This window comes from Dendropsophus ebraccatus, chromosome 9 (genome assembly GCF_027789765.1).
Source record: "Dendropsophus ebraccatus isolate aDenEbr1 chromosome 9, aDenEbr1.pat, whole genome shotgun sequence".
Classification (NCBI taxonomy): domain Eukaryota; kingdom Metazoa; phylum Chordata; class Amphibia; order Anura; family Hylidae; genus Dendropsophus; species Dendropsophus ebraccatus.
Window position 1 is genome coordinate 96,707,709 of NC_091462.1, and position 27,695 is coordinate 96,735,403.

Genomic DNA, 27,695 nt, shown 5'->3' on the forward strand with positions numbered 1-27,695 from the left:
TTATAGAGTTGAAGAGATGGACAGCAGAAGTTAACCAATCCAACCACTATGGCTCAGCAATATGCCAATGTATTAATCTCCTGTCAAGTGTATACACATCTCTCATCAGCACCGACTGACATGACCTCCTGCTACAGAGGACGTCTTTTTCATTTGTTTTGCCCTACAATCTAACTGTACGGGTCGCCTTCATCTCCCGCTCTTTGGTCTTTGGTCTTTCCATAATTCATATAGAATATAAAATGAAGAGCGCTGCTCATTTGGTCACCCACGCTAAGATAGTGACTGACTAGACTACAACTCAATTCAAAGTGGTTGGAAGAGATTACATAAACATGACTGAAACAGCACCACTCCTGTCCATAGGTTGTGACTGGTATTGCAGCCTTATTTACGTCAACTATATGGTACAGATTGCGGTCTGGTCCAATCCATTATGGAGATTTTGTGGATAGAACTGTGAAGGGATAATGTGGCTGCTGCTGTATATAGGCACTGCTGTGGAGACAATGCATCTTGTAGTGTACAGGAAGAATGAGGCTGCTCTAGGAGCACTGTTATGGGGCACTGTGACTTGTTCTAGGAGCACTGTTATGGGGCACTGTGACTTGTTCTAGGGGCACTGTTATGGGGCACTGTGACTTGTTCTAGGGGCACGGTGACTTGTTCTACGAGCACTGTTATGGGGGCACGGTGACTTGTTCTAGGAGCACTGTTATGGGGGCACTGTGACTTGTTCTAGGAGCACTGTTATGGGGCACTGTGACTTGTTCTAGGAGCACTGTTATGGGGCACTGTGACTTGTTCTAGAAGCATTGTTATGGGGCACTGTGACTGGTTCTAGGAGCACTGTAATGGGGGCACTGTGACTTGTTCTAGGAGCACTGTTATGGGGCACTGTGACTTGTTCTAGGGGCACTGGTATGGGGGCACTGTGACTTGTTCTAGGAGCACTGTTATGGGGCACTGTGACTTGTTCTAGGGGCACTGTTATGGGGCACTGTGACTTGTTCTAGAGGCACTGTTATGGGGGCACTGTGACTTGTTCTAGGAGCACTGTTATGGGGCACTGTGACTTGTACTAGGGGCACTGTTATGGGGGCACTGTGACTTGTTCTAGAAGCATTGTTATGGGGGCACAGTGACTTGTTCTTGGAGCACTGTTATCAGGATACTTTGGCCTGTACTGTGAAAGGAGACTGTGACTTGCCCTGGTCTAGAGACACTGTTATGGGGACACTGTGCCTTATACTGTAAGGGAAGGGCTCCATTACATGCTACGATTATCTTGGGGAAAATCGTTATATCGTGCAAATTAAAACCATAATCGTCCTGTGTAATTGCAGGCAACGGTCGAAAAATTGTTCATGTGTCATTGATCGTTCATTTAGATCTGACCCTAAAACCATTGTTAATCGTTCGATTATTGTTCAGTGGAATTGCACATTGTTTTGCTGGGATCAGATGGAGTGAACGATCATAGTAGCAATCGTATAACAATCATTACTGATAACTATCGTTCTGTGTAATATGGTGAACAATTTCAGGTTAACAATAAAGTATCTTGCGATCGTTTATCGTTAATCGTTAAAAATCGCTTCATCTAATAGAACCCTAAGACTGTTGTTGGTCCTGTTCTAGGAGCACTGTTATAGACACTGTGAATTATAATGTAAGGGGAGAATGTGTATGTCCCTGTTGTGGGCACTATTATGGGGACACTGTGGCTTGTAGTGTGAGGGCAGAATTTGTTATCCCTGTTGTGGGGCACTATTATGGGGACACTGTAATGTAGTGTAAGGGGAGAATGTGTATGTCCCTGCTATAGGGGCACTATTATGGGGACACTGTAATGTAGTGTGAGGGGAGAATATGGGTATCCCTGTTGTAGGCAGGGCCGTATTTACCACTAGGCACCGTCTGATCCGGTGCCTAGGGCAGCACCTTGCAGGGGGGCAGCACCAGGGAGCAGGGGGACAGAAAAAACAAATTTTTTGGTTTCTATTTTTTTAGTTTCCCTCCTCCCGTTCTGACTTGCCAGTAAATCTGGTGTCTTTTCCAGGGGGGTGGGGGGTATGGTGGTATTGGTCAGGTCTGGTATCGCCAATCGATGCGTGAAGATGAGGAGTCTTCAGGTTTAGTGCCTAGGGCAGCAGCAGCTGTTAATACAGCCCTGGTTGTAGGGGCACTATTATGGGGACTCTGTAATGTAGTGTCAGGGGAGAATGTAGGGGCACTATTATGGGGACACTGTAATGTAGTGTAAGGGGAGAATGTAGGGGCACTATTATGGGGACTCTGTAATGTAGTGTAAGGGGAGAATGTAGGGGCACTATTATGGGGACACTGTAATGTAGTGTCAGGGGAGAATGTAGGGGCACTATTATGGGGACACTGTAATGTAGTGTCAGGGGAGAATGTAGGGGCACTATTATGGGGACTCTGTAATGTAGTGTCAGGGGAGAATGTAGGGGCACTATTATGGGGACTCTGTAATGTAGTGTGAGGGGAGAATGTAGGGGCACTATTATGGGGACACTGTAATGTAGTGTCAGGGGAGAATGTAGGGGCACTATTATGGGGACTCTGTAATGTAGTGTGAGGGGAGAATGTAGGGGCACTATTATGGGGACACTGTAATGTAGTGTAAGGGGAGAATGTAGGGGCACTATTATGGGGACACTGTAATGTAGTGTGAGGGGAGAATGTAGGGGCACTATTATGTGACTTGTTCTAGGAGCACTGTTATGGGGCACTGTGACTTGTTCTAGGGGCACTGTTATGGGGGCACTGTGACTTGTTCTAGAGGCACTGTTATGGGGGCACTGTGACTTGTTCTAGGAGCACTGTTATGGGGCACTGTGACTTGTTCTAGGGGCACTGTTATGGGGCACTGTGACTTGTTCTAGGGGCACTGTTATGGGGGCACTGTGACTTGTTCTAGAAGCATTGTTATGGGGGCACGGTGACTTGTTCTTGGAGCACTGTTATCAGGATACTTTGGCCTGTACTGTGAAAGGAGACTGTGACTTGCCCTGGTCTAGAGACACTGTTATGGGGACACTGTGCCTTATACTGTAAGGGAAGGGCTCCATTACATGCTACGATTATCTTGGGGAAAATCGTTATATCGTGCAAATTAAAACCATAATCGTCCTGTGTAATTGCAGGCAACGGTCGAAAAATTGTTCATGTGTCATTGATCGTTCATTTAGATCTGACCCTAAAACCATTGTTAATCGTTCGATTATTGTTCAGTGGAATTGCACATTGTTTTGCTGGGATCAGATGGAGTGAACGATCATAGTAGCAATCGTATAACAATCATTACTGATAACTATCGTTCTGTGTAATATGGTGAACAATTTCAGGTTAACAATAAAGTATCTTGCGATCGTTTATCGTTAATCGTTAAAAATCGCTTCATCTAATAGAACCCTAAGACTGTGGTTGGTCCTGTTCTAGGAGCACTGTTATAGACACTGTGAATTATAATGTAAGGGGAGAATGTGTATGTCCCTGTTGTGGGCACTATTATGGGGACACTGTGGCTTGTAGTGTGAGGGCAGAATTTGTTATCCCTGTTGTGGGGCACTATTATGGGGACACTGTAATGTAGTGTAAGGGGAGAATGTGTATGTCCCTGCTGTAGGGGCACTATTATGGGACACTGTAATGTAGTGTGAGGGGAGAATATGGGTATCCCTGTTGTAGGCAGGGCCGTATTTACCACTAGGCACCGTCCGATCCGGTGCCTAGGGCAGCACCTTGCAGGGGGGCAGCACCAGGGAGCAGGGGGACAGAAAAAACTAATTTTTTGGTTTCTATTTTTTTTAGTTTCCCTCCTCCCGTTCCGACTTGCCAGTAAATCTGGTGTCTTTTCCAGGGGGGTGGGGGGTATGGTGGTATTGGTCAGGTTTGGTATCGCCAATCGATGCGTGAAGATGGGGCGTCTTCAGGTTTAGTGCCTAGGGCAGCAGCAGCTGTTAATACAGCCCTGGTTGTAGGGGCACTATTATGGGGACTCTGTAATGTAGTGTCAGGGGAGACTGTAGGGGCACTATTATGGGGACTCTGTAATGTAGTGTCAGGGGAGAATGTAGGGGCACTATTATGGGGACACTGTAATGTAGTGTAAGGGGAGAATGTAGGGGCACTATTATGGGGACTCTGTAATGTAATGTGAGGGGAGAATGTAGGGGCACTATTATGGGGACTCTGTAATGTAGTGTGAGGGGAGAATGTAGGGGCACTATTATGGGGACTCTGTAATGTAGTGTAAGGGGAGAATGTAGGGGCACTATTATGGGGACACTGTAATGTAGTGTAAGGGGAGAATGTAGGGGCACTATTATGGGGACACTGTAATGTAGTGTAAGGGGAGAATGTAGGGGCACTATTATGGGGACACTGTAATGTAGTGTAAGGGGAGAATGTAGGGGCACTATTATGGGGACTCTGTAATGTAATGTGAGGGGAGAATGTAGGGGCACTATTATGGGGACTCTGTAATGTAGTGTAAGGGGAGAATGTAGGGGCACTATTATGGGGACACTGTAATGTAGTGTAAGGGGATATCTTTCTTTAAATAATCAGTACTTGGTTGCAGAGTTCTATAACCTGATGTGACGTGTGAAGGTAATGTGGTGTCAGTGAGATTATGCTGAAGGTCACTAACATGACACGCTTACACAACCAATTAGAGGTTCACATGTAAGGGGGATTGGGTGGTCTCCATCAGCAGCGATTATCAACAGTAGACATATGGCGGATAATTAGAAATGTTTAAGCAATGTCTGACTATTTCGGAATCTTATCATAAAAAACATGCTTTTCATTTAAAACCTGTCATTTCTTCCTGTCAATCTTCTGATGAAAAACATTTGCTTGGAAAAAATAGGTACGAACGGATGAACCATTTGGTCTGCTATGTGGGGATCTTATATACTCTACTGCCACCATCAGGAGAAAGTGAGAAAAGCATCTTTACTATGAATGAAGCTTTTCAGTTTGTATTCATTGATGGCTACCAGGGTTATCCAGTCTAGTAGAAATAAAGCAAACTTTTATATACTACTTCTGTATTTGGCAACAAGAGGAGCGCACTCCTTTATCCAGACCAGATTACCTGTGACAGATTTTCAGTCCCACCATATACAGTGGTACTTTGGTTTAAGAGTAACTTGGTTTAAGAGCGTTTTGGTTTAAGAGCTCACAGTTTTTCAAAATTGTGACTTGGTTTAAGAGCATTGCTTTGGTTTAAGAGCTCCCTGTACTGGGTTGGAGCGCGAGTGGAGGAGGGGCATGGTCTGCATAGCGGGGTCTACAGCTCTGTACTCTGACCCAGGAAGTTTTACCTCACCTTCCAATTCATGGTAGATCCACTTCAGGCTGGGGCTTACATCAGGGGACAGGACTGTGGAGGTAATTTCTCCATAGCTGTAACCCTTCTCTCCCCGGACAGAGAGTGCTGCTATACTGTGCCCACCTCTGCCCTGCTTATTCCTTCATGCTCCCTGCAGTCTCTGTCAGCCCTTGTGTTTCCCATCCTCTCCATTACTGTACAGTAACTTATAATATCACATATTCAGCTGTTTCTGAATGTTTGTTTCATCTGTTTTACATGTTATTCAGAATAATAAATCTTTATTTTTGGGGTGTGGAACCAATTGTCTGCATATCAGTGATTTCTTATGGAAAAATTTGCTTTGGTTTAAGAGTGGATTTGGATTACAAGCACGGCCCCGGAACGAATTATGCTCGTAATCCAAGGCACCACTGTATTATGTATATTGGTCATGCTCTTTGAGAAGGCAACAACCCATGAAGATGACTTTTTAATGAAATTTTGTGTAGCTGTCTCAAAGAGGTTTCACTCTAGAGGTATCACACAAATCCTTCCCTCAACATGTTTCGCTATAACCAGTGTCTTCAGGGGGGGGGGGGGACAAATAAAAGTGCTATGATGTAAGTTGTGCCTATAGAAGGAACTGCAGCGCTGGAATCATCATCAGTGGTGTCTGATGGACCTTGTTTAAATTACAATAAGGTCTGCTAGGGTTCTCTGACATGCCCATTGCTTTCACAAGAATCATCAGCCTCAGGAACAAATTGGGTTGCTGACACAGATGTGAAATAGTGTATTTTCTCTTCCCCATGCTTTTGCTCTGCCCACTTAGAAGGAGCAGGGACCCCTGTCAAACTGGAAGGGGTAGGAACTTGCAGCCCTATTCTTCACTGTACCCCTGTCTTTGCCTAGTTGGACGATGCACCCTAGAAAGGGGCCCCCAACTGGGCAATGGTCCTTTCCTATGTAAATGCAATTGATATAGTGAAGATAGAAGGGTTAAGGACAGCAAAACAGGCTCCATACTAGGGTGTCACGTCATGGTCCTATACAATATGCAGAGGGTAGTGGGAATCTGATCCAAGCGTAAAAGTCAGGAGAGGACATCGCCTGTATAAATCACAAGACAGAAGAGGCAATCCAGGTCACAAGCAAGAAGTCTAAAGCACAGTAAGAAGTCTTAAGCAATAAACAAAACAGCAAAAGTACATGCAAGGCAATGAAGACCAATTGCAGCCATGACTATGAAGTGAGACCGTCACCATGGCACAGCAGAAGAGACCGGAGACGCTGTTAGACTGTGATAACTGTCTTATAAGAGACACAGAAACTACGTAATGAGCAGGGACTCCGGGCATTTTGACAGGTGTCCCTGCTCTTTCTAAGCAGACAGGGAACAAGCAGGAGAGCAAGGAGAAGTAGAGAAGACTGTGACATGAGCCCTCGGTAGGTGTTCCTATTGGCTACTAATGTCCGTGAAAAGCCAGAGGATTACACGACTATCAGTTACTTGGCTGGGAATGGCATTTCTGAGTGCTCAACAGGAACGTGGTATCTGATGGAAATTTCTTTAAAATTAGTTCTTCCCCTTAGACAAACCCCAAAGCTAAATCCAGCATTAGGCTGATCAGTTTAAATCTGAGAAAAAACTAACAGTAAGTGTTCAGTTTCCCTGCAGCGCCACCACAGGAAAAATAAAGTATTACACTGTTCCCATTAAAATCAATATGTTATTCATGTAATGAATGGGCATGCTGCGTCCTTCAGAAAGACTCTCCACTGTGGCTAATAGACAGGGGTCCTAAAACCTGAATCCTCTTCTCTATTAAATCAGAATTCCCTAATAGAGTCCTTTGAATAAATGCCTGTAAAGTTATTAAAAGCAATTGGTGCTTAGAGGAGAGTGACCCCCCCTGCGTACCTATTCATACCGATTAACATGCAGGTACGACGAGTTTATTTGAGCTTCTTTGGAAATTGTGACTTCTCCACATCTGCCGATAGAAACGTCTTTGCTTCCTCTGTGTAATGTGATGACGAATCATTGTGTGACTGCCGCATACACCGCGCTCAGGTTAATCTCTTCGATTTGCATTTGAGAAATCATTGTTAACTAAAGCTTCTCATTTAAGATGATTCATCCGTCAGGGATCCCCGGGGGCAGAGAATACATCTCCGTTCCTGGGGACTGGCGTAAGAACAGTGGGGTATATTCAGACCCAGACATCCTTTCTAGTTGAATAGAAAATAATGAAAGTAATGGAAATATTATAAGACAAGTGTCTAGAAACATGCCGGGGAGATGGTCCGGGAACTGAGAATCACGCAATGTTCTTTGTCACAGACTCTTTGGGGATTCTTCGACTTTTTATCCTAAATGAGATTTTGCTATGTTGGATTGATCCCCATCTCTCTCTGTATCCGATTCTTGTACTGTAATTGCTTTACCAAATTAGCATGTTATGAATGAGAAGAATGGAAGTAGTTGATGTGAAATGGGGGAATTTTTTTTAAAAAATTTAAAATGTCAACTGTCCTTTAATCTGTAAGAGACTGAATGATATTGCCGCTAGGGCTGTGCACCCCACCACAAAAGTTTCTCACAAAGAGAACTGAGTTTTATAGGTTACTTCATCCCAATGTTCAAAGAGTTTTTTTTTTTTTTCATCATGCAACTTTTTTGTATTCTCAATATATAAAGGGCTCTCCTGGATATTGAAGGCTAAGGGTCCTATTCCACGGGCCGAGGAGGTAAACGAGCGGCGATCTGCTAGATCGCCGCTCGTTTACTGGCCCTATTCCACGGCCCGATGATCGTTGAGCGAGGGCTGCAGGGACATTATTACCGATGTCCTTGCAGCCCTTGCAGCATCATACCTGTCCAGGCTTGTTCTCCGCGCTGTCTTCATCCCCGGGTCCCGCGCTCTCTATCTTCAGAATGGCCGGTCAGCTGACAGGCCACACTCAGCCAATCACAGGCTGCGGCGGTCCCGGCCTGTGATTGGCTGAGCGTTCCGTCAGCTGACCAGCCATTCTGAAGATAGAGCGCGCGGGACCCGGGGATAAAGACAGCGCGGAGAAGAAGCCTGGACAGGTAATGTATGATGCTGCTGCTTGTCAAATCGTCTGTTGCCCGCCGCTCACCGCTATTCAAGCGTAACGATGCATGGTGGGGGAACGATGATTTTAGGTCTGGCCCTAAATGAACGATCAGCCGATGACACGATCATCGGCTGATCGTTCTCTCTATTTCACCGAATGATAATCGGCCGAATCGGGCCAAATGGGGCCGATCCGGCCGATTATCGTTACTGTGGAATAGGGCCCTAAGAGAACCTGAGGACAATTAAAGGGGTTGTCTTCTTTTTGTTAGAAAAGCCTTCCAATAATAAACTGATCACAAGATGTCCTGATGCTTTGATCCTTAAGGGGTTATCCAGCGCTACAAAAACATGGCCACTTTCTTTCAGAGACAAAACGACTCTTGTCTCCAGTTCAGGTGCGGTTTGCAATTAAGCTCCATTCACTTTAATGGCATTGAGCAGCAAAGTGTCTCTGAAAGAAAGTGGCCATGTTTTTGTAGAGCTGGATAACCCCTTTAGTGATCAACTGTAATCTGTGATCAAACAGGTCTTCACCAACAGTGCCACTACAGGGGAAGTGAACTTTTTCACAATTCCCACCGAAGTCCCGTCTGTAGTGGATGTGTAGTGTCCCACTACAATGTTTTTGTCAGGGAAACTTTGGTTGTTGGACATGTGCTGTATTCTGCTGATGTTGCATTGTTTCATGCTATTTATGCAAACTAGTCCTCTTTTTACTGTGTCCATTTAATTCTATTGTCTTGTACTGATGTATACTGTTGTGCTGGCTGCATTATATTGATGAACAGGCCAGGAACTTTTCAGATAATGGGTTGTGTCTGCTTCTGCTTTGGCCCAGCCTTAGGGCCCTATTACACGGAGCAATTTTTAACGATTAACGATTAACGATTAACCTGAAATCGTTCACCATATTACACAGAGTGATAGTCGTTACTTACCATCGTTACTATGATAGTTTACTCCTTACGATCCCAGTAAAACAATGAACAATATGCTATTACACTGAACGATTAGTGAAAAAATGTGGAACTTGAGCGAACGAACGTGGAATTACAGCAAACGATTAACGATAATTTTAGGTTCAGATCTAAATCAACGATCAACGACATACGAACGATTTTTCGATCGTTGCCTGCAATTACACAGAACGATTGTCGTTTAAATTTGTACGATATAATGATTTTTCGCATGATAATCGTGCCGTGTAATAGGGCCCTTAGTCTCCCCAAAGAGTCTAGTGTCTATTCTACCTGAGAGTGAGGAAGGGTGTGGAGCACCTTACCTACCTCCTTCCATTAGTTGGTCCTCAAGTATTTTTTGACCCTGCAAGAGTCTCCCTTCTGGAGTGTTACGCCAAGCCCAGCCCGAGAGATTACAAGGGAGATTCAGCGTCTAGAGGAGCTCATCCAGGATTTCATCTCAGAGACATTTTTGCTATCTCATCACTAAATTACCTTTGGAACTGCACCTCACAATTGGGCACTGCAGCTCACATGAGTAAGTACTATTGTCTTTGTACAAATACACTGAGAACCAACCAGTGTCCACTACTCAATATAGAAGCTAAAAACTTCAAAGGCGCTAGAGTGGAGTACATACTAATTTGGGGGACCTCCTATACACTCTACCTTGGCACTTCCCATCAGTGCTTATTCAACTGTTTATTTAAAGGGGTTATCCAGCACTACAGAAAGATGGCCATTTTCATCCAAAAACAGCACCAGCAATTTTTTAAATTCTGTGTAATATTATAAAACTATAAGAAAAAAAACATTGATTCTAAAAGCAATTAGATCATGTAACTGCTGACATGAGCCTCTAGTCCCTGATGAAGTTAGCCAGCGAAACATGTCAGGGAGGCTTAGTTTCTAATAGTTAGCAATTCTAGCTAAAAACAGATACTGAATAGACTGCATCTACCTGGAATTAGTGTGTCAGTATAGGCACGGTGTAAAATAGCAACATTTAGGAATTGGGTCTATAAAATTATGCCTAACAAGTGAGCATCACTGTCATTTGCCCCTGTCCTTGTATGTAGGTCACATATACTTACTTATCCTGTTCATTCCTCTTTTGCACATGCAATATGTCCTTGGCTCCTCCTTTTTGTAGATTTTTTGTTGGTCCTAAAAAATAATGGCATTGTCATGATCGTGCCTGAAACGGCATCAGTGCCACCCTCTGCGGCGAAGGTTCGAACTCTGCGCCAAAGACTGTGCTTTAGACCTTAAGTCCGTTCGTGGTTTTATGTTTTTTGCTATTTTTGCTTTTGATATATTGCTGTCCGTGGTGAGACTAACAGTTCATCCCATACTTGTTATTATCTATTCAGTCTCCTTCCTAAGTTCTGAGCTGCTGCTTTTTGCTAAAGGCACAAAAATGTACATGTTAGCTTTTCTCTCCATCTCCCCAACCCTTTCGAGACAGCTAATGTAAACAAGTCCCTATCTGCCACTTTGTAGTAACTTTGTAATGCTGGGAGGATTACCATGGCTTCATCAGCAACTTGACCTCAGATTAAAGGGGTTGTCCGGCGATAAAAAATTATTCACAGAATAACACACATTACAAAGTTATACAACTTTGTAATGTATGTTATGTCTGTGAATGGCCCCCTTCCCCGTGTTTCCCCCCACCCACGCTAGACCCGGAAGTGTGGTGCATTATACTCACCGCATGTCGTGTCGTCCACGGTCTCCGATCGTCAGCAGTGACGTCTTCTTCGTGAGTTCGGCGGATCTTCCCGAGTGCCGGCCGCCCTCTGCAGCGTCATCCGAAGCTCAGCCGCGATTGGCTGAGCATAACTGTGCTCAGCCAATCGCGGCTGAGCGGCTGATGACGCGGCCACGTCATCAGCTGCTCAGCCGCGATTGGCTGAGCACAGTTATGCTCAGCCAATCGCGGCTGAGCTTCGGATGACGCTGCAGAGGGCGGCCGGCACTCGGGAAGATCCGTGGCCTCCCGAAGAAGACGTCACTGCTGAAGATCGGAGACCGTGGTCGGCACGTGACAGGTAATGTATAGCGCACCACACTTCCGGGTACACGGGTGGGGGTGGTGGGACACGGGGAAGGGGGCCATTCACAGACATAACATACATTACAAAGTTGTATAACTTTGTAATGTGTGTTATTCTGTGAATAATTTTTTATCGCCGGACAACCCCTTTAACCCTCCCAGCATTACAAAGAACCTATAAAGTTGCAGATAAAGCCTGACAAAGATTTGTTTACATCAGCTGTCTCAGAAGGCAGGAGGAAGGAGAGCGAGATAGAGAGAAAAGCTCACATACAATTTTTTGTGTCTTCAGCAGAAAGCAGCAGCTGAGAACTGGGAGAAAAGGAGACTGAATAGATAATAACAAGTATGGAAGGAATTGTTAGTCTCAACATGGGCAGCAACATATCAAAAGTTATGTTTGAGTGGAATACCCCTTAAAATCAAAGTTTTACAGATGATGGAATTTTTGGTGACTGAGAAGGTTTCAAAACAAATCATTGTTCGTTCTTTTCATAAATAATGACGCCTGTTGTTTTATTAGTATTTGCGTTGCTTTGTATGGAATGTTCCACTATTCATCTCTATATATGACCCAAATCCAAGCCGGGAGCCTAAGAAATAACTTCATCATTATCATCATCATCATCTCTATACTGGAGAAGGAGGCAGTGAAGAATGTATAGAGCCCCTTTAAGACAAAGTCAGGTGTGGGCAGGGTTTCGGCCTGGTCACCAGCTACTCATACATCTCCCGTCTTGAGATCTCCACAGAGGAAATATTGATGTCATTGAGAATCTGCACTTTGGTTATGGCAGTGAACTGCTTCATACGGTGTCGGTACTGGAGGATCTTACTGTCGTCTACATAAACCTGGAAATTCTCTCTGTCTGAGTAAATTTCCACCTGAAAGAAAAAATGAAATGAGTCGGATATCAAACTAAATAGTGAAAGTGGTAGCTGCAATATTTCCAGGTATGTCCAAGTAGTTGTTGGAGGAAAAATGTGCATACACTCCTATACACAAGAGTATGTGGGTCATAGAGCCAGACCTATGGGGTCCTCAGAGAGAAGAAGGGCTAATTCATGGCTGGTAAGATTTCCCCCTGTACAGAAGTCAGAGCCTTACTGTGCTGGGTGGCAAAATAGTAGCATGCATAGAAAAGTGTATGCCACTATTATGCGGTTTTGCTACCTTATGGGCAAAAGGGAGTCTGCCCTTCACACCCTTTGTCACACAATAGCATAGGGGTGTGACCAGGTAAGCCTGGGCCCCCTCTCTTTAAAGGGGTACTCTGGACAATTTTTTATCGTGTCAGAAAGTTATATCGTTTTTTAAGTTCCTTCTTTTTAAAAATCTCATGCATGTCTTCCAGTACTTATTAACTGCTGTATGTCCTACAGGAAGTGGTGTATTGTTTACAGTCTGACACAGTACTCTCTGCTGCCACCTCTGTCTGTGACAGGAACTGTTCAGGGCATGAAAGGTTTTCTGTTTCAATACATTTTATTTGATTTTAACAACATTTTTATGAATAGCCATACAACATTAAAGATACGTTCACACGTACCGGATCCGCAGCGGATTTCTCGCTGCATATTTGTAGCGAGATCCGCTGTGGATCCCTTCCCAGTAAACTCTATGGGAAGACAAACTCACAGCAGGATGCACATCCCGCTGCAAGTTTGTCCGAAGCCCGCCCCGTTAACCCCCGGCCACTGGAGCCTAAACTTCACCTGGTCCCCGCTACCTTCACCTGGTCCCCGCTACGGCTTGCTTCGGGGCTCCCAGTGCCTTCACCTCCAACTCAGCCAATCAGTACGCTGCGGCGAGGCCGCGCACAGATTGCCAAGCGGGACGTGCCGAGAACCCCCGAAGCAAGCCGGAGTAGGGACCAGGTGGAGTAGGTTAACAATAAGTATTACATCAAGAAACCATGTAATTTAAAAGAACAGGCATTTATTATTTAACTAAATTGTACATAAGTGAGTGAAAAGTTACGACCCCAATTCCTGAAATTTCTTAATAGAGCTATTGCCAAAGGCTATAGCCTCTTTATATTTATAGGTAGTATTTATCTCCTGAGTTATATCATCAATAATTGGTATGGAGGGGGATTTCCATCACCTTGTTAATGATAATTTTGCAATTGTTGCCATTTTGCAAAATAAAATACAATGTGGTGGTGGGATTAAATGAAGGTCCAAGAACAGAAGTAAGAGTTGAGGTGTAGTAGGAACATGATATTGAAAAGTTGTATCTAGTAGTGTAGATATTTCTTTCCAAAATTGTGTAACCAGTGGGCAATGCCACAGAATATGCTGCAATGAACCTTCATGACCACATTCCCGCCAACATAAACTACAAGTTGATAGAAACATTTTATGAAGCCACAGTGGGGTATAATACCATTGCAGGAGAGGTTTTCTATGGGGATTTGCTACTGCTGTGGACAGTTCCTAACATGAACAGAGGTGGCAGCAGAGAGCATTGTGTTAGAATGAAGAATACACCACTTCCTGCAGGACATACAGTGGTTGATAAGTACTGGAAGACTTGAGATTTATTAATAGAAGTCTTTTACAAATCTGTATAACCTTTTACCACCAGCTGATTTGAAAGAAAACTATTTTTGCTAGAGAACCCCTTTAAGGCCACATAATAGGAATGCCCTTGCACAAAGCCCAGCACTATACTGGAAGTCCATTTTAATCTTTGCTACGGAAATGATAAACTAGATATTTAGACAATGGCTAGTGGTGGCCTATAGCTAATTTAATACACTAACACACATACTTTATACAGTCTCTAAACAGTAGATATGTTTATGTTCTCTATAGTGTAACTTTAACTCTTAAATGATTATAGGCAGCAGCACAAGAAGCCCAATCACCAGTGACTGCGCCTTAGTGCTGCACATGACACCGGGGATCAAGGGAACTTCTTGGACACCCAATCCAACTAGTGCCAATGCATGAACAAGAGACTTTCATAGACTAATCTTACCTGGAAAGGCTCATTTGCTTCCATGGGAAAAGTATCAGTGCGTTCCTCCTGCCCCCAGTGGCTCGACAAGAATGAATTGCAGACAATGTTGCCCTCATTAAAACGAGGATTAAAATGGAAAGCGATCTGGTCCCCAGAATCGGTGAGGAAGTTAATTTCAAAGCTGTTTATAAAGGAAACACAAGTAAGATTCTACAGAGATTGTTATACTGTTCTACCTAATATAGCATCCCCTTCCATCTTGTAACAGTGTCCTCCATTCTTCCAATCAAATTGGTAATTGGTTGTGCAATACTCTGCAAGACTAATGTATTGCTCTGTGATTTCTCCATTTGTTACACCCTCTTTTAAAGGGGTAATCCAGTAAAAAAAAAAAAAATCTTTCAAATCAAGTGATGGAGATTTGTAATTTACTTCAATTAAAAAAAAAATCTCATGTTTTCCAGTACTCCAGCTGCTGTATGTCCTGCAGGAAGTGGTGTATTCTTTCCAGTCTGGGGAGCAGGAGAGGTATTCTATGGGGATTTGCTACTGCTCTGGACAGTTCCTGTCATGGACAGAGGTGGCAGCAGAGAGCACTGTGTCAGACTGGAAAGAATACATCACTTCCTGCAGGACATACAGCAGCTGATAAGTACTGGAAACTGGAAGTTTTTTAATAGGAGCAAATTTCTTACCACCAAAATGCCAAGGTGGCTACTGACTGTGGCATCTGGGATGTTTTACAGATGGGATCTGAGTGACTTCTGATCCTGCCAACTACTGTTTATATGATGTTGGTGCACATGTTGGGAGTTTTTCCCAGTATACACATAGCATTGCACCACAGTCGTGTTGGTCTTTTAGAGTGTTATGGCATGGCACTGCTGTAATGACCATCTAACCATCTCTGCAATGTTGAGGATAGACGCACACAATGAGTCCGATGAATGTGACAATCTTACTCATTCTCCGTGGAACTTGTCTCTCCCTTTAAAATCACACTCCATCCAGGACACAGTCCGTGTGGACAGGACGCTTCAAACTACAGAGAAAAGAAACCACAATGTTATAAAAATTGGTCTTGTAGCCTTCATTCTCTTGTATACCTGACCTGTTGGCTGCTTTCTGTACAATAGTGTGAATTTTCTCGCTATTCTGTCTTCTCCATTTAAGAGCAATTCCTGCTATGCAACTGTCTCATAGCCTGTTCCAGAGCAATGGATCAGGCAATTTGACTGCTCAGGTTTGGATAGTTTTCGGTGGAGTTTCACACGTCCCCCCTTTAAAGCTTCAGGCATTGTGCACGACTGGGTTATCCTGATGATTCTAAGTTATTGGAGATTGGTTCAGTGTGTTTGCTTGCAAGTTTCTGTTTTGCTGAGGTTATGGTTTTGTTTTGCTCTTCTTGTGGTGTCTTCTAGCATAGTGATAGGTAAACAGATCACTGATATCAGGGAGACCAGCCAAAGAAGACACCACCGGCTTATGGCTAAAGCGCTCAATACAGTGAAATCCAATATGCAAAAAAGTCTGTGGCCCCTCAGTTATGAGTCTGAAAACATTGGACTAGCAAGATATCTCTCCAGGGAAGGACCTAGCAAAGGCATGGCTCCAGTATGGAGACCATCAACACCACCATATTACGTGGCCCCTTCAGTCAATATCCAACTCAATTAGGAGTCTGATGATATGGGCAGGGAAATACCAAAGCCAGGTATCCATCCACCGACAGTTATTTCGGGGTGTTGCCCCTCATCAGTGTGGAGCAGGATTCTGGTTAGCAGGAACAATGGCTAGCCAGATATCCCTCCAGCGAATTGCCTAGAAAAAGGCTCCCTCCAGGGCCACCCCTTTCTAGACCCTTTCCTGGAGGGATATCTGGCTGTGTTTTCAGACTTATGACTCATGACATAGAAACATAGAAGATTGTCGGCAGAAAAAGTTTTTACTACGTGATCAGTGCAATTGGGTTCGTAATTGCAAGCCTGGTTGTGCAGTCTACTGATGAGCTGACATTGTAACTGGTATTGCAGTATTCAAGTGAATGGTACTTACAGTAGCTGCAAGCAGTCATTCTTTAAAGTGAATGTACAATCAGGTACATTGCTTTAAGTTTTTTATATGAATAGACTGGCGCCGGTGCAGGGATGCTGGTGCCGCGGTCTAGTCCCACGCACCGGCCCTGCCGGAAGCACTGGAGACCCTAGTGTGATGACCTGCCCTTCCCTCTGTGATTAAGCTCCATTGATTAAAGGAGGCGCGTCACAGAGGGGAGGGGGTTTCATCACCATCTCCATTTCTACAGGCCAGGCCAATTCCCGGGATAAGACTGGCGTCATGCGTGGGAAAAGGACATCGGCACCAGGATCCCTGCACCAGAATATAAAACCCTTAAAGCGATGTACTGTACCTGATGATGGTACATTCGCTTTAAAATGCCACACACTAAAGTAACTGTCATATACCACTTGCTCACAATCACTGGCACATAGAATTGTATGCATTATGTGACTCAACATTGGTAAACAGGCTGGCATGACTCCTACTAAATATAAGATCAGGACAAGGAAGGGTCATGGCAATGTTGTAGGGCGGAAGACACAGTAAAACCTTGTGCAAGGAGCCTATATCCGGGTACAAAATATCTCTAAGGGTTTGTACCATGGAATCTTGCACTTGCTTTGCCGCCAAATAGGTTTTCAATTACACAGCATATAATGGAACAAAACATGGGTCACACAACAGTGGAGTATTGTACCAGAGCAGGTTATAGGCAGCATATAACTGAAGTATATAACATGTCTCAGTAATACAGCTATGTGCATTTGGCCTCAGTATGTAGATGCATTGGTCTGCATAGGAGCTGTCAACGCAAAAACGTAGGATTTAAAGAGAACCTGTAACCTTTCCTTGTCTGTCTTGCAACGCCCATGAACTAACAATTCTAGAGCATCTTGTCTTATAGCTCTTTTATGTGCTCTTTCTCTGTTATTTTTAGACATGTATGACTGAATAGTCAACTGGGAGTTACCATTTGGGGGGGGTGTCCTTATATTATCTGACTATCCCATCAGAGCTGACACTACCAGACTGTGTAGGGACACGCCCCCATCTGATACCACCCAAAAATAATAGAGGAACGGTACACCACTCAACTATAAGAATAGGTAATCCAGAATTGTAATTTCATGGAGAATACAAGTATTTTCTGAAAAAAAAAAAAAGTGGTGACAAGTTCCCTTTAGGGTGCCTTCACACCTACCGTATCGCAGTAGAAAATCCGCTGCGGATCCGCAGCGGATTTAACTAAATGAATGAACACAGCACTAAATCCGCACTTACAAATCTGCTGCGGATCCGCAGCAGATTTGACAGTGCGTATTTAATGCTGTGTTCATTCATTTAGTTAAATCTGCTGCGGATCTGCTGCGGATCCGCAGAGGATTTTCTACTGCGATACGGTAGGTGTGAAGGCACCCTAAAGGTAGATTCTTTGTAAAAATGTAAATTGCTTTATGACCCTTTGGAGAAATTAAAGAAAAAGTCTATAAAATATAAAGTTCTGTCTTGCAAACTGGTAGTGACGGCAATTTATCATACTTGGGTCCTTAGGTGAAATCTCTCTGATTTAATGAATGCAGTGTGAAATACTTATTAGTACAGTGGGGGGTTCGGCACAACCCTTGCCTAGCAGGCCAGTGATATGGTTCATCGGAGAATACAAGGTCTGAAGAGAAAGTGTCGGCCAGGCGGGGAGTCGCTTTTTTCCCCTCTTTTCTTAATCTGCCACATAGAAATACATCACCTGTGAACTGCCGCCGCCTCGCTGCCATCCGACTGACTCAGAGCATTCAAGTGTATAAAGCCCTCCGTCAGTTCCCGCTCTTAGGAATGTGCAGTTTATAGCAGCCTTTGTTTCATAGCTGCTTATTATTAGCTTGTGACCTGAAGGTGTGTAAAATAAAGCACTCCCTACTGTACGGATAAGGAATTATTAGTATGATTGTAACTATACAGGGACGGGGGATAGAGCTAACCTAGGGCAGGGTCAGACTGATCCACTGGAATACCAAAGGGCACAGGTTCTGAGTCGACCGTGTTTCCCCGAAAATAAGACAGTGCTTTATATTAATTTTACTCAAAAATAAATACTATTTGATTGATTACATGAAAATTTACAGGAAAAAACATGGGGGGAGATTTATCAAACATGGTGTAATGTAAAACTGGCTCAGTCAAAGATGTTTCCACAAAAAATTTCATTAAAAAATGGAAATTTTTTCTCATAAAGGTTATGTCGCAGGAGGAGAGGGAAGCTGTTATGAAACACTTTTGTAATACTGTTTGGTATCAGATAGCGGAGGCAAGGGGCACCCTAGGAGTACTCAGAGTTCCTTAATTATATTAAAGATAGAGATTCTTTATCTACATTTCTTTCGATCCTGTAGAGCATTAATTTTTGTTCTTTAGATTCTATTGTTTTTTATAGCAAAATTGTTTTCAAACTTACTATATTGTATCCTATTTATGTCTTCCTTTGATATGTAACTGTATTGTTATAGATAAAATTTGAAAAATCTAATAAAAATATTTGGAAAAAAAAAAACTGGCTCAGTTGCCCCTAGCAACCAATCAGATTCCACCTTTCATTCTCCAAAGAGTCTGTGAGGAATGAAAGGTGGAATCTGATTGGTTGCTAGGGGCAACAGAGCCAGTTTCACTTTACACCATGTTTGATAAATCTCCCCCTATCTTTTATTTTTGGAGTATGTTTTATTTCTCTCCCCCTGACCGGGGGAGAGAGATAAGACATCCCCCAGCCCTCCCCAGAATACTCACAATCTTGTGGGAGGGGTGGCGATGTGCAGTGTGACAGGCGGCGTTGTGTGTTGGGATGTGAGGCGGTGTGCGTTGCGACATGTGGCGGCATGTGGTGGGAAGTGCAGAAGATGTGGGGGCTATGGGCCAAGCTGCCTGCGGCGTCGGCAGTAAAGCTCCAGGAGGGGATTAGATGAGTCCTGTGTGGTGGCGGGTGGCCTTAATTTCGGAGGGTGCCCTAGTTTAGGGTGGGGGTGCCTTATTTTTTTTTTGGGGGGGCCTTACTTTAGGCTAGAGGGTAGGGTAGTTGGGGTGTCTTATTTTAGGAGGGCGTCTTATTTTCGAAGAAACACAGTATAATACAACAGAGCCCCACAGGGGCGAATTAACTTTACCATAGTCCCCGGGCTGTTCACCAAGCCTGGGCCCCCCCACCCCACTGTAACTATGGCAGCACTAGCCTTGCGTTCATAGTACAGGACAGATTTGTGCAAAATTACCATTAAAAAACAGTGATTTTTTGCAAGTCATGGTGGAAGTGTAGCAGGGAGACAGTACACCACTGAAAGTATAAGTCTTTTTGGGTGGCCATAGGCCCCCCAGGAGCTCAGGGCCACGGGCTGCCGCCCGAAACGCCCCTATTATAATCCACTACTGGAGCCCCAAAGGGCCAATGGCAACAACAAAGTTTAGATCAAGGATGGGGAACCTTCGGCCCTCCAGGTGTTGCAAAACTACAATTGCCATCATGCCTGGACAGTCAAAGCTTTAGCATGGTGTGAATTGTAGTTTTGCAACACTTGGAGGGCCAAAGGTTCCCCATCCCTGAATTAGATGAAGGGTGGATAACAGAATTATTTTTTCAGGTGAGCCCAAGGAACAGAATCTGTCTACAGAAAGTAATCCCTTATAGTGCCCATACATCTTCAGGCTATGTTAACACACTGTCTTTTTTAGGTGATCGTGGTTATTATTTACGGCCTTCAAATAAAATAAAAGCTGTTATTTTGCCTAAAAAGACGTTTTGTGGGAACACAACCTATACCTGGTTCTGTCCACAGAATAAGATGTATGAAAAATGATGAAAAGGGTCAGACATGCTGGATTTTTCACTGGCCCTTTTGTTCTTGGAGGGATAAGCTAGCACCAGAGCAGTCTGGCCGTGGCTTACCTCTCCCTTTCTCAGAGAGTACACTTGAACAATCGGCTGTACCAAACATTCATGTCTAGGGGAGAGACACCTGTGCATCGCAATGAATGTTCAGTTAACCGTAGGGTATGTTGGGCTATGTTCACACAATGTTTTCACAATGTTCCAAAATCTTTTTGAAAGCTATCGACAACCTGCATTCCATGAATGTGAACATGCATAATACACAGTAATCCTTAGTAATGGAATCCTTTATCATGGCATGTCACTTATTTTGAGTGGAAATGAGGATTGGCTGAATTGACTGTTTATTAACGTCAGGAACTCGAGGCTCAGTGCATTGGATTTTATCCTGTTGTGTGAGCAAAGCTGACAACAATCTCTACCAATCCCCTAATACACTTGGCTCTGGGGAGTGTTCTGAATGGAAAGAGTAGGGTTAAGTCAATCATCTGTCGAGGGAGCCATGTAGATTGTTAGCGGGTCCTGCTGTAATCTGTGGGTTTGGATGACTTTTTCTAATCTATATCGAGGGTCTTTAGAGAAATAAGAGGGGAAAGGTGCAAAGACTGGGAGAGAATTGAGCAGAATGAGGCAATAATAATAATAATATTTATTTGTATAGCGCCAACAGATTCCGCAGCGCTTATTTAAATATATAAATACATTACAGGTTATATATGAAGTTATACAATGAATAAATTAAAATACCAAATTAGTGACCTGCTCTCAAGAGCTTACAGACTAGACAGGCAATAGGAGGCCTTCTGAGTTTGGGCGGAGGGGCTTTACTGTCAGTAATGCTACATAGGTTAGTCTACATGCTGTCACTCAACTAAAATAAAAGGCTCATGGGAGGTCCACTGACCAACTACTATATCCAGTCAGCTAAACTCTATGTACTGTACTAGTAATGTGACCAGCCACCATATTAGTGTATGGAACTACATTGCCTGCTGTGACCATCCATAGCTACTCACTCTTCATGCATCAAATCTAGACCCTTGCTAATAGCATTCAACCAGAGTCTAGGTGATCAATTACTTACTACAAGGACTCAATAGAATGAAGGTTTCCAAAGAGTGTCAAGTGGGCGAGTGGCTACCACTCTCATTGTTTAGGCCAGTCTTCCACAACCCATGGATCTCCAACTTTTGCAAAATTGCAGGGCCAAGGATTGGGGGACACCGGTTGATGGGGTAGCAGCTTGTAAAGGTCACTTTTTTATGATTTGGACCCTGAAAAGTAAGGAATTCCAGAATTTATAGAATTTTAACACTTATAAACACTTTATTAACTTTTTAAAACTTCTTATGCCGATGAGGAAACAATCAGTCAGTTGTTGGTGACGGATTCTTTGCTCTTATACTCTGATTCGGCCTTTTAGTGCATAATATGGTTCCCGGTGCCAGTGGTGACTCATTAACCCATTTATACCCACTGCAGTCTTGTTCACTGACACATCTAGACTTCACGCCCGTCATCCTATTGGATATATATTAAAGCTGTGCTGTTTCGTGGCTAATAAGTTGCATAGTCAAGTGAAAACTAACATAGAAGTAGATCTGTCAATAGGAGCTATCCAGTAGATACCAAGCTGAAAATAAGCGAAAACAGCAAAACAGATCATGCAATCAATGAGAGAAGGTGCAATGTTCTGCTAACCCCGAGCCTCTCTTACCTTTAATGCCATCTTCTCCAGCGCTCAGCAGATTTGCAGTACAGACCCACATGTAGCCCCTCATATACCATCGGATGCATCAGCCAACCACGTGTCGGAGATTAACACAAACACAATGGGAATTTGTTATGCTGAGATGACAGGCACATGAGACCTTGGGGATAGGATGCCTGTAAAACAATGGCTGATCTTAGTCTGCATTGGTTGATGTCCGGGCATTGAAGCCGCCAGTAAATTTCTGTGTACGAGAAATTCCTAACAAGGCCCAGATTAAGTGAGGTCATATTGTGATTTTAGCACTGCCGAATCTGCTAGGATCAGCATTAAACATGGGAGAACAACATGTCTATTGTCGCCTACTAAAGATGGCCAATATTACATGTACATAGCCCTAGAGAGCTTCACAGACACCTGTCATATCGTCCGACCCACTTCTAAAGTGACACCGTGATGTACATTTTTCTACTATATCTCTATGGGGATTAAGAGCTCAATTTATCTGATCCCTTGTACGGATATAAGAAGGAAAACCATGGCTGTTTCTAGCCGCCACTACAGAAAATATAGGCGTTTGCGTCATACTAGTGTTTTTGTATAAGCAGTATGCACTGAGCTCACAATCACCCCCTAGTGGTTGCTGCAAGCAGACAGAATGTTGTCGCTTTGACATGTCAGATGTTTGTTGAAATGATTGGTACACTTTAATAAGCCTGTGCCAGACTGAAGAACAGGGTGGGGAACAAGTAGTTGGTTGTTGAAAGTCCGACCTTAGGGATCCCCAACAATCCTGAGAATAAAGGTCAGTTTCCTGCATATGAATGGAGTGAAAGTGTGCTAGCTTGGCCACTGCTCTTTTTACTCTCTAGGGGATTACCAGGGTCTAAATTCAGCTATATTCAAAAATTCCATAGACAGTGAATATAACATTGGCTGAGCATGCCCACTGTCACTCCATTCACTTGGGGGATAATGGACCTCCATTTATGTGATTAACCAGAATAGCCTAAAGGCCATTAATAATTATCCTTGTAGAAAAATCTTATAGGGAAGTATCTAACCTGCTGATATGTCCCTATAGCACACAGGAGGCTAAGGATGTGGGTAAGTTTCTTACCTTTATCCTCTGCACTCTTTCTGTGCTATTAGGAGTTTAATCCCTATGCTAATAAGGTTTTTTGGCGCACTGGGGCGGGAATACTCCCAGGCCGGCTCTGCAGACATAGGGGCAGGCTAGCCATGGGTGGATCAGTGCACTGAGGGTGGTAGCCCCACCCCTAATGCACCAAAGCACCTAATTAGCCTAAAGTTTAAACCCCTAATAGTACAGAAATTGCACCGATGGATGAAGATAAGAAATGCACCTTCACCCTGATTGCTATGTGCACTATTGGGATATATTAGCAGGTAAGAATCTTCTAACCTGCTGATAGTTTCCCTTTAAAGACACACAGTAAGATCAGATCCATCAACAGCAGCTTGTTCATAGTTTACACTTGTCCAAAAATGCCTTAAAGCGAATATTCCAGTTCGGTTGGTGATTTCTTTTTCACCACCTGGTCAGCGCTGTCTTGGAGGTCCCGGTGACATGGTCCACTTTTCAAATTTTACTCGATTCCCACGATCTGTCAACGATTTCTTTATGTGCACTTCAGCCTGCTCTATGCACTGGAGGAGGGCCCGTCCCTCCCAATGTTCCGATATGCCCTTCCCTCTGTGACGAGGCTCCATCAGAATCAAGTCTTGCTACGTCACTGGGGGGTGGGGGATACCAGTACACCAGGCCTCTTCCAGTGCATAGAGTGGGCTGGTGCACGTGAAGAAATCATCACTGATCACGGGAATCGGGTGGCGTTTTGAAAAATGGATCATGCCACCAGGATCTCCACACCAGTGCCAACCAGGCAGTGAAAACAAAAAATCATTAACAGAACTGGTATATTTGCTTTAAAATTAAGCTAGCAGGGTCATAACTAGAAATGACTGGGCCCCATAGCAAACTTTCGCTTGGGCCCCCCCTCCCAACTGACCACATATCTGGGAAATGTAGTCAGAACATTTAACTACAAGTGCTCGTCAGGAGCGTTTTCAGTTAAAGGGACATTTTTATCACCCAGGAGTCTTGCTTGGCCACCGGGTGCTGAAAATGATGACTGCTCAAGTGGTCCAGTGCATTGCCTGTTGCGGTGAGCCCCGTAGCAGCCCCTATGGTAGTTACGCCCTTGTAAACTAGACTCTACTGATATAGAAAAAATGGTGTATCCAACATTAGGGTCTAGATACACAGTAATATACCAGAAGCACCGTACATCCTAAACTGTTTGTGAATAAAGATCCCAGAATAGTCCCTAGGATGACAACATGACAGCCTCCTATTACTCTAGGTTATTTGCAGTCACGGTTGCTATTAATAATGGAGGATATGAAGTGTCTAGGAGGTCACTGTGAAGACGTGACAACCCTGCACATTGTCACTATCACAACAGGAAATTGGAAGGCGACAAGTTAATTCAGCAAAACAAATCTAATAATAGAATTACAGGAAACGTCCAAAGATTTTTAAGGAAAATCAAAAAAATGCAGAAAACAAGGAGGGAGGTGGCGAAAAATGGGACATCTGAGATTTCGCTGGGTAGAAAATTCTCCTTGTGACCCTCTGCCCCATATAGACATCCAGCAAACACAGCTTAATGTTTTCTGACATTGGCATGTGTTGTCTTTGTTACGCTGAGTCCGAACCAAGATGGAGCCAAATGTCATGGTCATTTTTCCACATGGCAGCTCCGGCTGCTGTTTCCTGTGGGCCATGACTAAAGCCCTGTGTAACAATGCGGGATTATGGGATTAAGTCGCCTCTTCTTTTTCTGCTTTGGATTAATGTGCCCTATGTGCAATGAACAATGTGGGCGTTGTGTGCCAATGAATAGGTCACATGACCGGGCACCATGTATTTATTGCCAGGGGACTGGAAATATTCCCAATTGAATACAGTATATAATGAAGAGAAATTGACTTCTTTATACAGTGCTCTTTGCAAAAGTTGGGAGGTATGTGAAATCCACTGCGGATACAGCGCTATAAACCCACCTTTAGGGTGGGTTCACACTGAGAAATTCTCGCGGATAAACTGCAGAATTCCGTCGGCTGTCCGCGTGCCCGGCCGCGCGCCTTTCTGCCGGCTCCATAGACACCATTCTATGGTCTGGCTGATTCCGCAAGTGACATGTCACTTCTTTTGGCAGAATGCGGAATCAGCCGACCCATAGAATGGTGTCTATGGAGCCGTCGGAAAGGCACGCGGCCGTGCGCGCGGACAGCCGACGGAATTCCGCTGAGTTTATCTGCGAGAATTCCTCAGTGTGAACCCACCCTTAAGATGAATTGTTAATAGGGCAATGCGGATGGGGGATAACTTAGTAAGATGTGAATAACCATTTAGGAAAACATTGATATCTAATGAATGAATCATTTTTGGTGGAAACCTAGATTTATGTATCCTACAACAGTTGAGCTTAAAGGGGTACTCCAGTCAATTGTTTGGCACCAGAAAGTGCCAGAGATTTGTAATTTACTTCTATTAAAAAATAGTACTTAACAGTTGCAGGAAGAGGTATATTCTTTCCAGTCTGGAGAGCAGAAGAGGTTTTCTATGGGGATTTTCTACGGCTCTGGACAGTTCCTGTCATGCACAGGGGTGGCAGCAGAGAGTACTGTGTCAGACTGGAAAGAATACATCACTTTCTGCAGCAGCTGATAAATAATGGAAGCCTGGAGATTTTTTTTTAATAGAAGTATACTTCCTGGCACCAGTTGATTTAAAAGATTTTATTTATTTATTTTTGCTGGAGTACCCCTTTAAAGAGTACCTGTTATTAAAAATAACTTTTAAAATATCATCAGGCATGTCAAAAGTTATTGATCGCAATGGATCTTACTGCTGAGACCTGCTCGGATTAGGAGATATAGCTGGGGAGAGAGCATGGCAACAGCGTGATCCACTCCCTGGCGCTTTCTAATTCTGACAATGTAGCCTCATAGATTTCCATTGTCAGAATAAACCGATCGGGATATACAGTTGGAGAGTGGATGGCATAGCTGCCTCACTCTCTCCCCAGCTATATTTCCTGATCACAGCATGAAACCTGCTGCGATCAATAACTTTTGACATGCCTGATGACATGTCAAAAGTTATTTTTCATGACCGTTACTCTTTAAAATCTATTTCATTAATCAAAAATCTTGTGCATGAAAATGTGTCTGATGGACACTAGATGGCGCAATGAAACCATCACTAGGATACGACAGAACGTTTTATGCAGTAGATGTATTCCTTCTATTTGTTTCTATTATCCGTGTATCTATGTTTGTCAGATGATCAATAGATACTATCTTCTGTTTTCTTATTTATGGAATGAGAACTGGCATTATCTGTCAATCAGCTATCTTCTATGACTCTCCTATATACTTGCCCATTCACCTTTGCTAAGAACACATATTTCGATATAAGGTAAAGGCAATGCAACAGTTTGTTTATAGATAGCACAATTAAAGGGGTACTCCAGCGAGGGGGGGGGACATTTTGTGCTGGGACGTCCACTCACCTCCCCGGTTCCAGCGGCGGGTCCCGCATTGCGGCGCTCCGGTGCCCAATTCCCGGCCGCTTCCGGGTGTCTGACGGGGGCCCGAGACAATATGACTTGAAACGGATCCCGCCTCCTTCACTGAGTGGCTGAGCGGACCTTAGATGTCTCGGGCCAGCGTCAGACACCCGGAAGCGGCCGGGAACCGGGCACCGGAGCGCCGCGGTGCCGCACCCGCTGCTGGAACCGGGGAGGTGAGTGGACGTCTTTTCCCTAGGCCACCTCCTCCCCCGTCCCAGCACAAAAGTGCCCCCCCCCCCCGCTGGAGTACCCCTTTAAGCCTAAAGGGAAAAGAACACCCTACCAGCAGCTAAAAAGGTAGTTTACAAAAAAAAAAAATTCTTTCAAATCAGAGATTTGTAATTTACTTCTATTAAAAAATCTCAAGTCTTCCAGTACTTATTAGCTGCTGTGTGTCCTGCAGGAAGTGGTGTGCTCTCTACAGTCTGGAAAGCAGGAGAGGGTTTCTGTGGGGATTTGCTACTGCTCTGGACAGTTCCTGGCATGGACAGAGGTGGCAGCAGAGAGCCAATGAGTCCTGACCTCAAACTACATAGTTTCTTTATAAAAAAGACTTCTACTCCCCTACCTGTCCTCATTGAAACCAATACTGACAATAGAGAAGCTATAAAACAGTCAGGAAGCTCCCTGTACAAATGGCCTTTAACACTAAAGGGAAATTACTTTATTATGTAAAGATGGAAAAACCAGCATGATTGGTGGCCATAGAGCGCACCTGTGTGGTAGTCTGCCCCAGGTCCATACTGTTACAGGAAGATATGTGTTAGTGTTAGCGGATCCCTCTATGTCTAGTCACCAGCTATAAGGCCTGTTTCCTGGCAGCTACTATGACTGATGATAAGAGCCGACACATGAACACAACGTCTGTCAGATCGGAAACGGGTGACGGTAAATGATGGAGTCTTGTCTGCTCTTGTTAGGCTGATAACAGATTTAAGTGTTGGGGAAGGG

The 27,695-nt window shown here is 44.0% G+C and overlaps 1 protein-coding gene across 1 annotated transcript; it reads right to left on the minus strand.

The window, feature by feature from the left end:
• Positions 1–12,069: 12,069 nt before the first annotated feature.
• GRIFIN (galectin-related inter-fiber protein) lies at positions 12,070–22,124 on the minus strand. The gene is made up of 4 exons (XM_069983925.1): positions 22,087–22,124; positions 15,400–15,479; positions 14,456–14,618; positions 12,070–12,354 (listed from the first exon to the last, which is right to left on the minus strand). Exons 1-4 carry the CDS (start codon positions 22,096–22,098, stop codon positions 12,187–12,189), a joined length of 423 nt encoding a protein of 140 aa, XP_069840026.1. The 5' UTR covers positions 22,099–22,124; the 3' UTR covers positions 12,070–12,186.
• Between the last annotated feature and the right edge of the window lie 5,571 nt (positions 22,125–27,695).

Coding starts and splice junctions, on each gene's coding strand:
- GRIFIN (XM_069983925.1), bottom strand. Junction 14,619..15,399: donor ACAAGTTCCACGGAGAATGA/GTAAGATTGTCA, acceptor CTTTATAAACAG/CTTTGAAATTAACTTCCTCA. Junction 12,355..14,455: donor AAGCAAATGAGCCTTTCCAG/GTAAGATTAGTC, acceptor TTTTTCTTTCAG/GTGGAAATTTACTCAGACAG.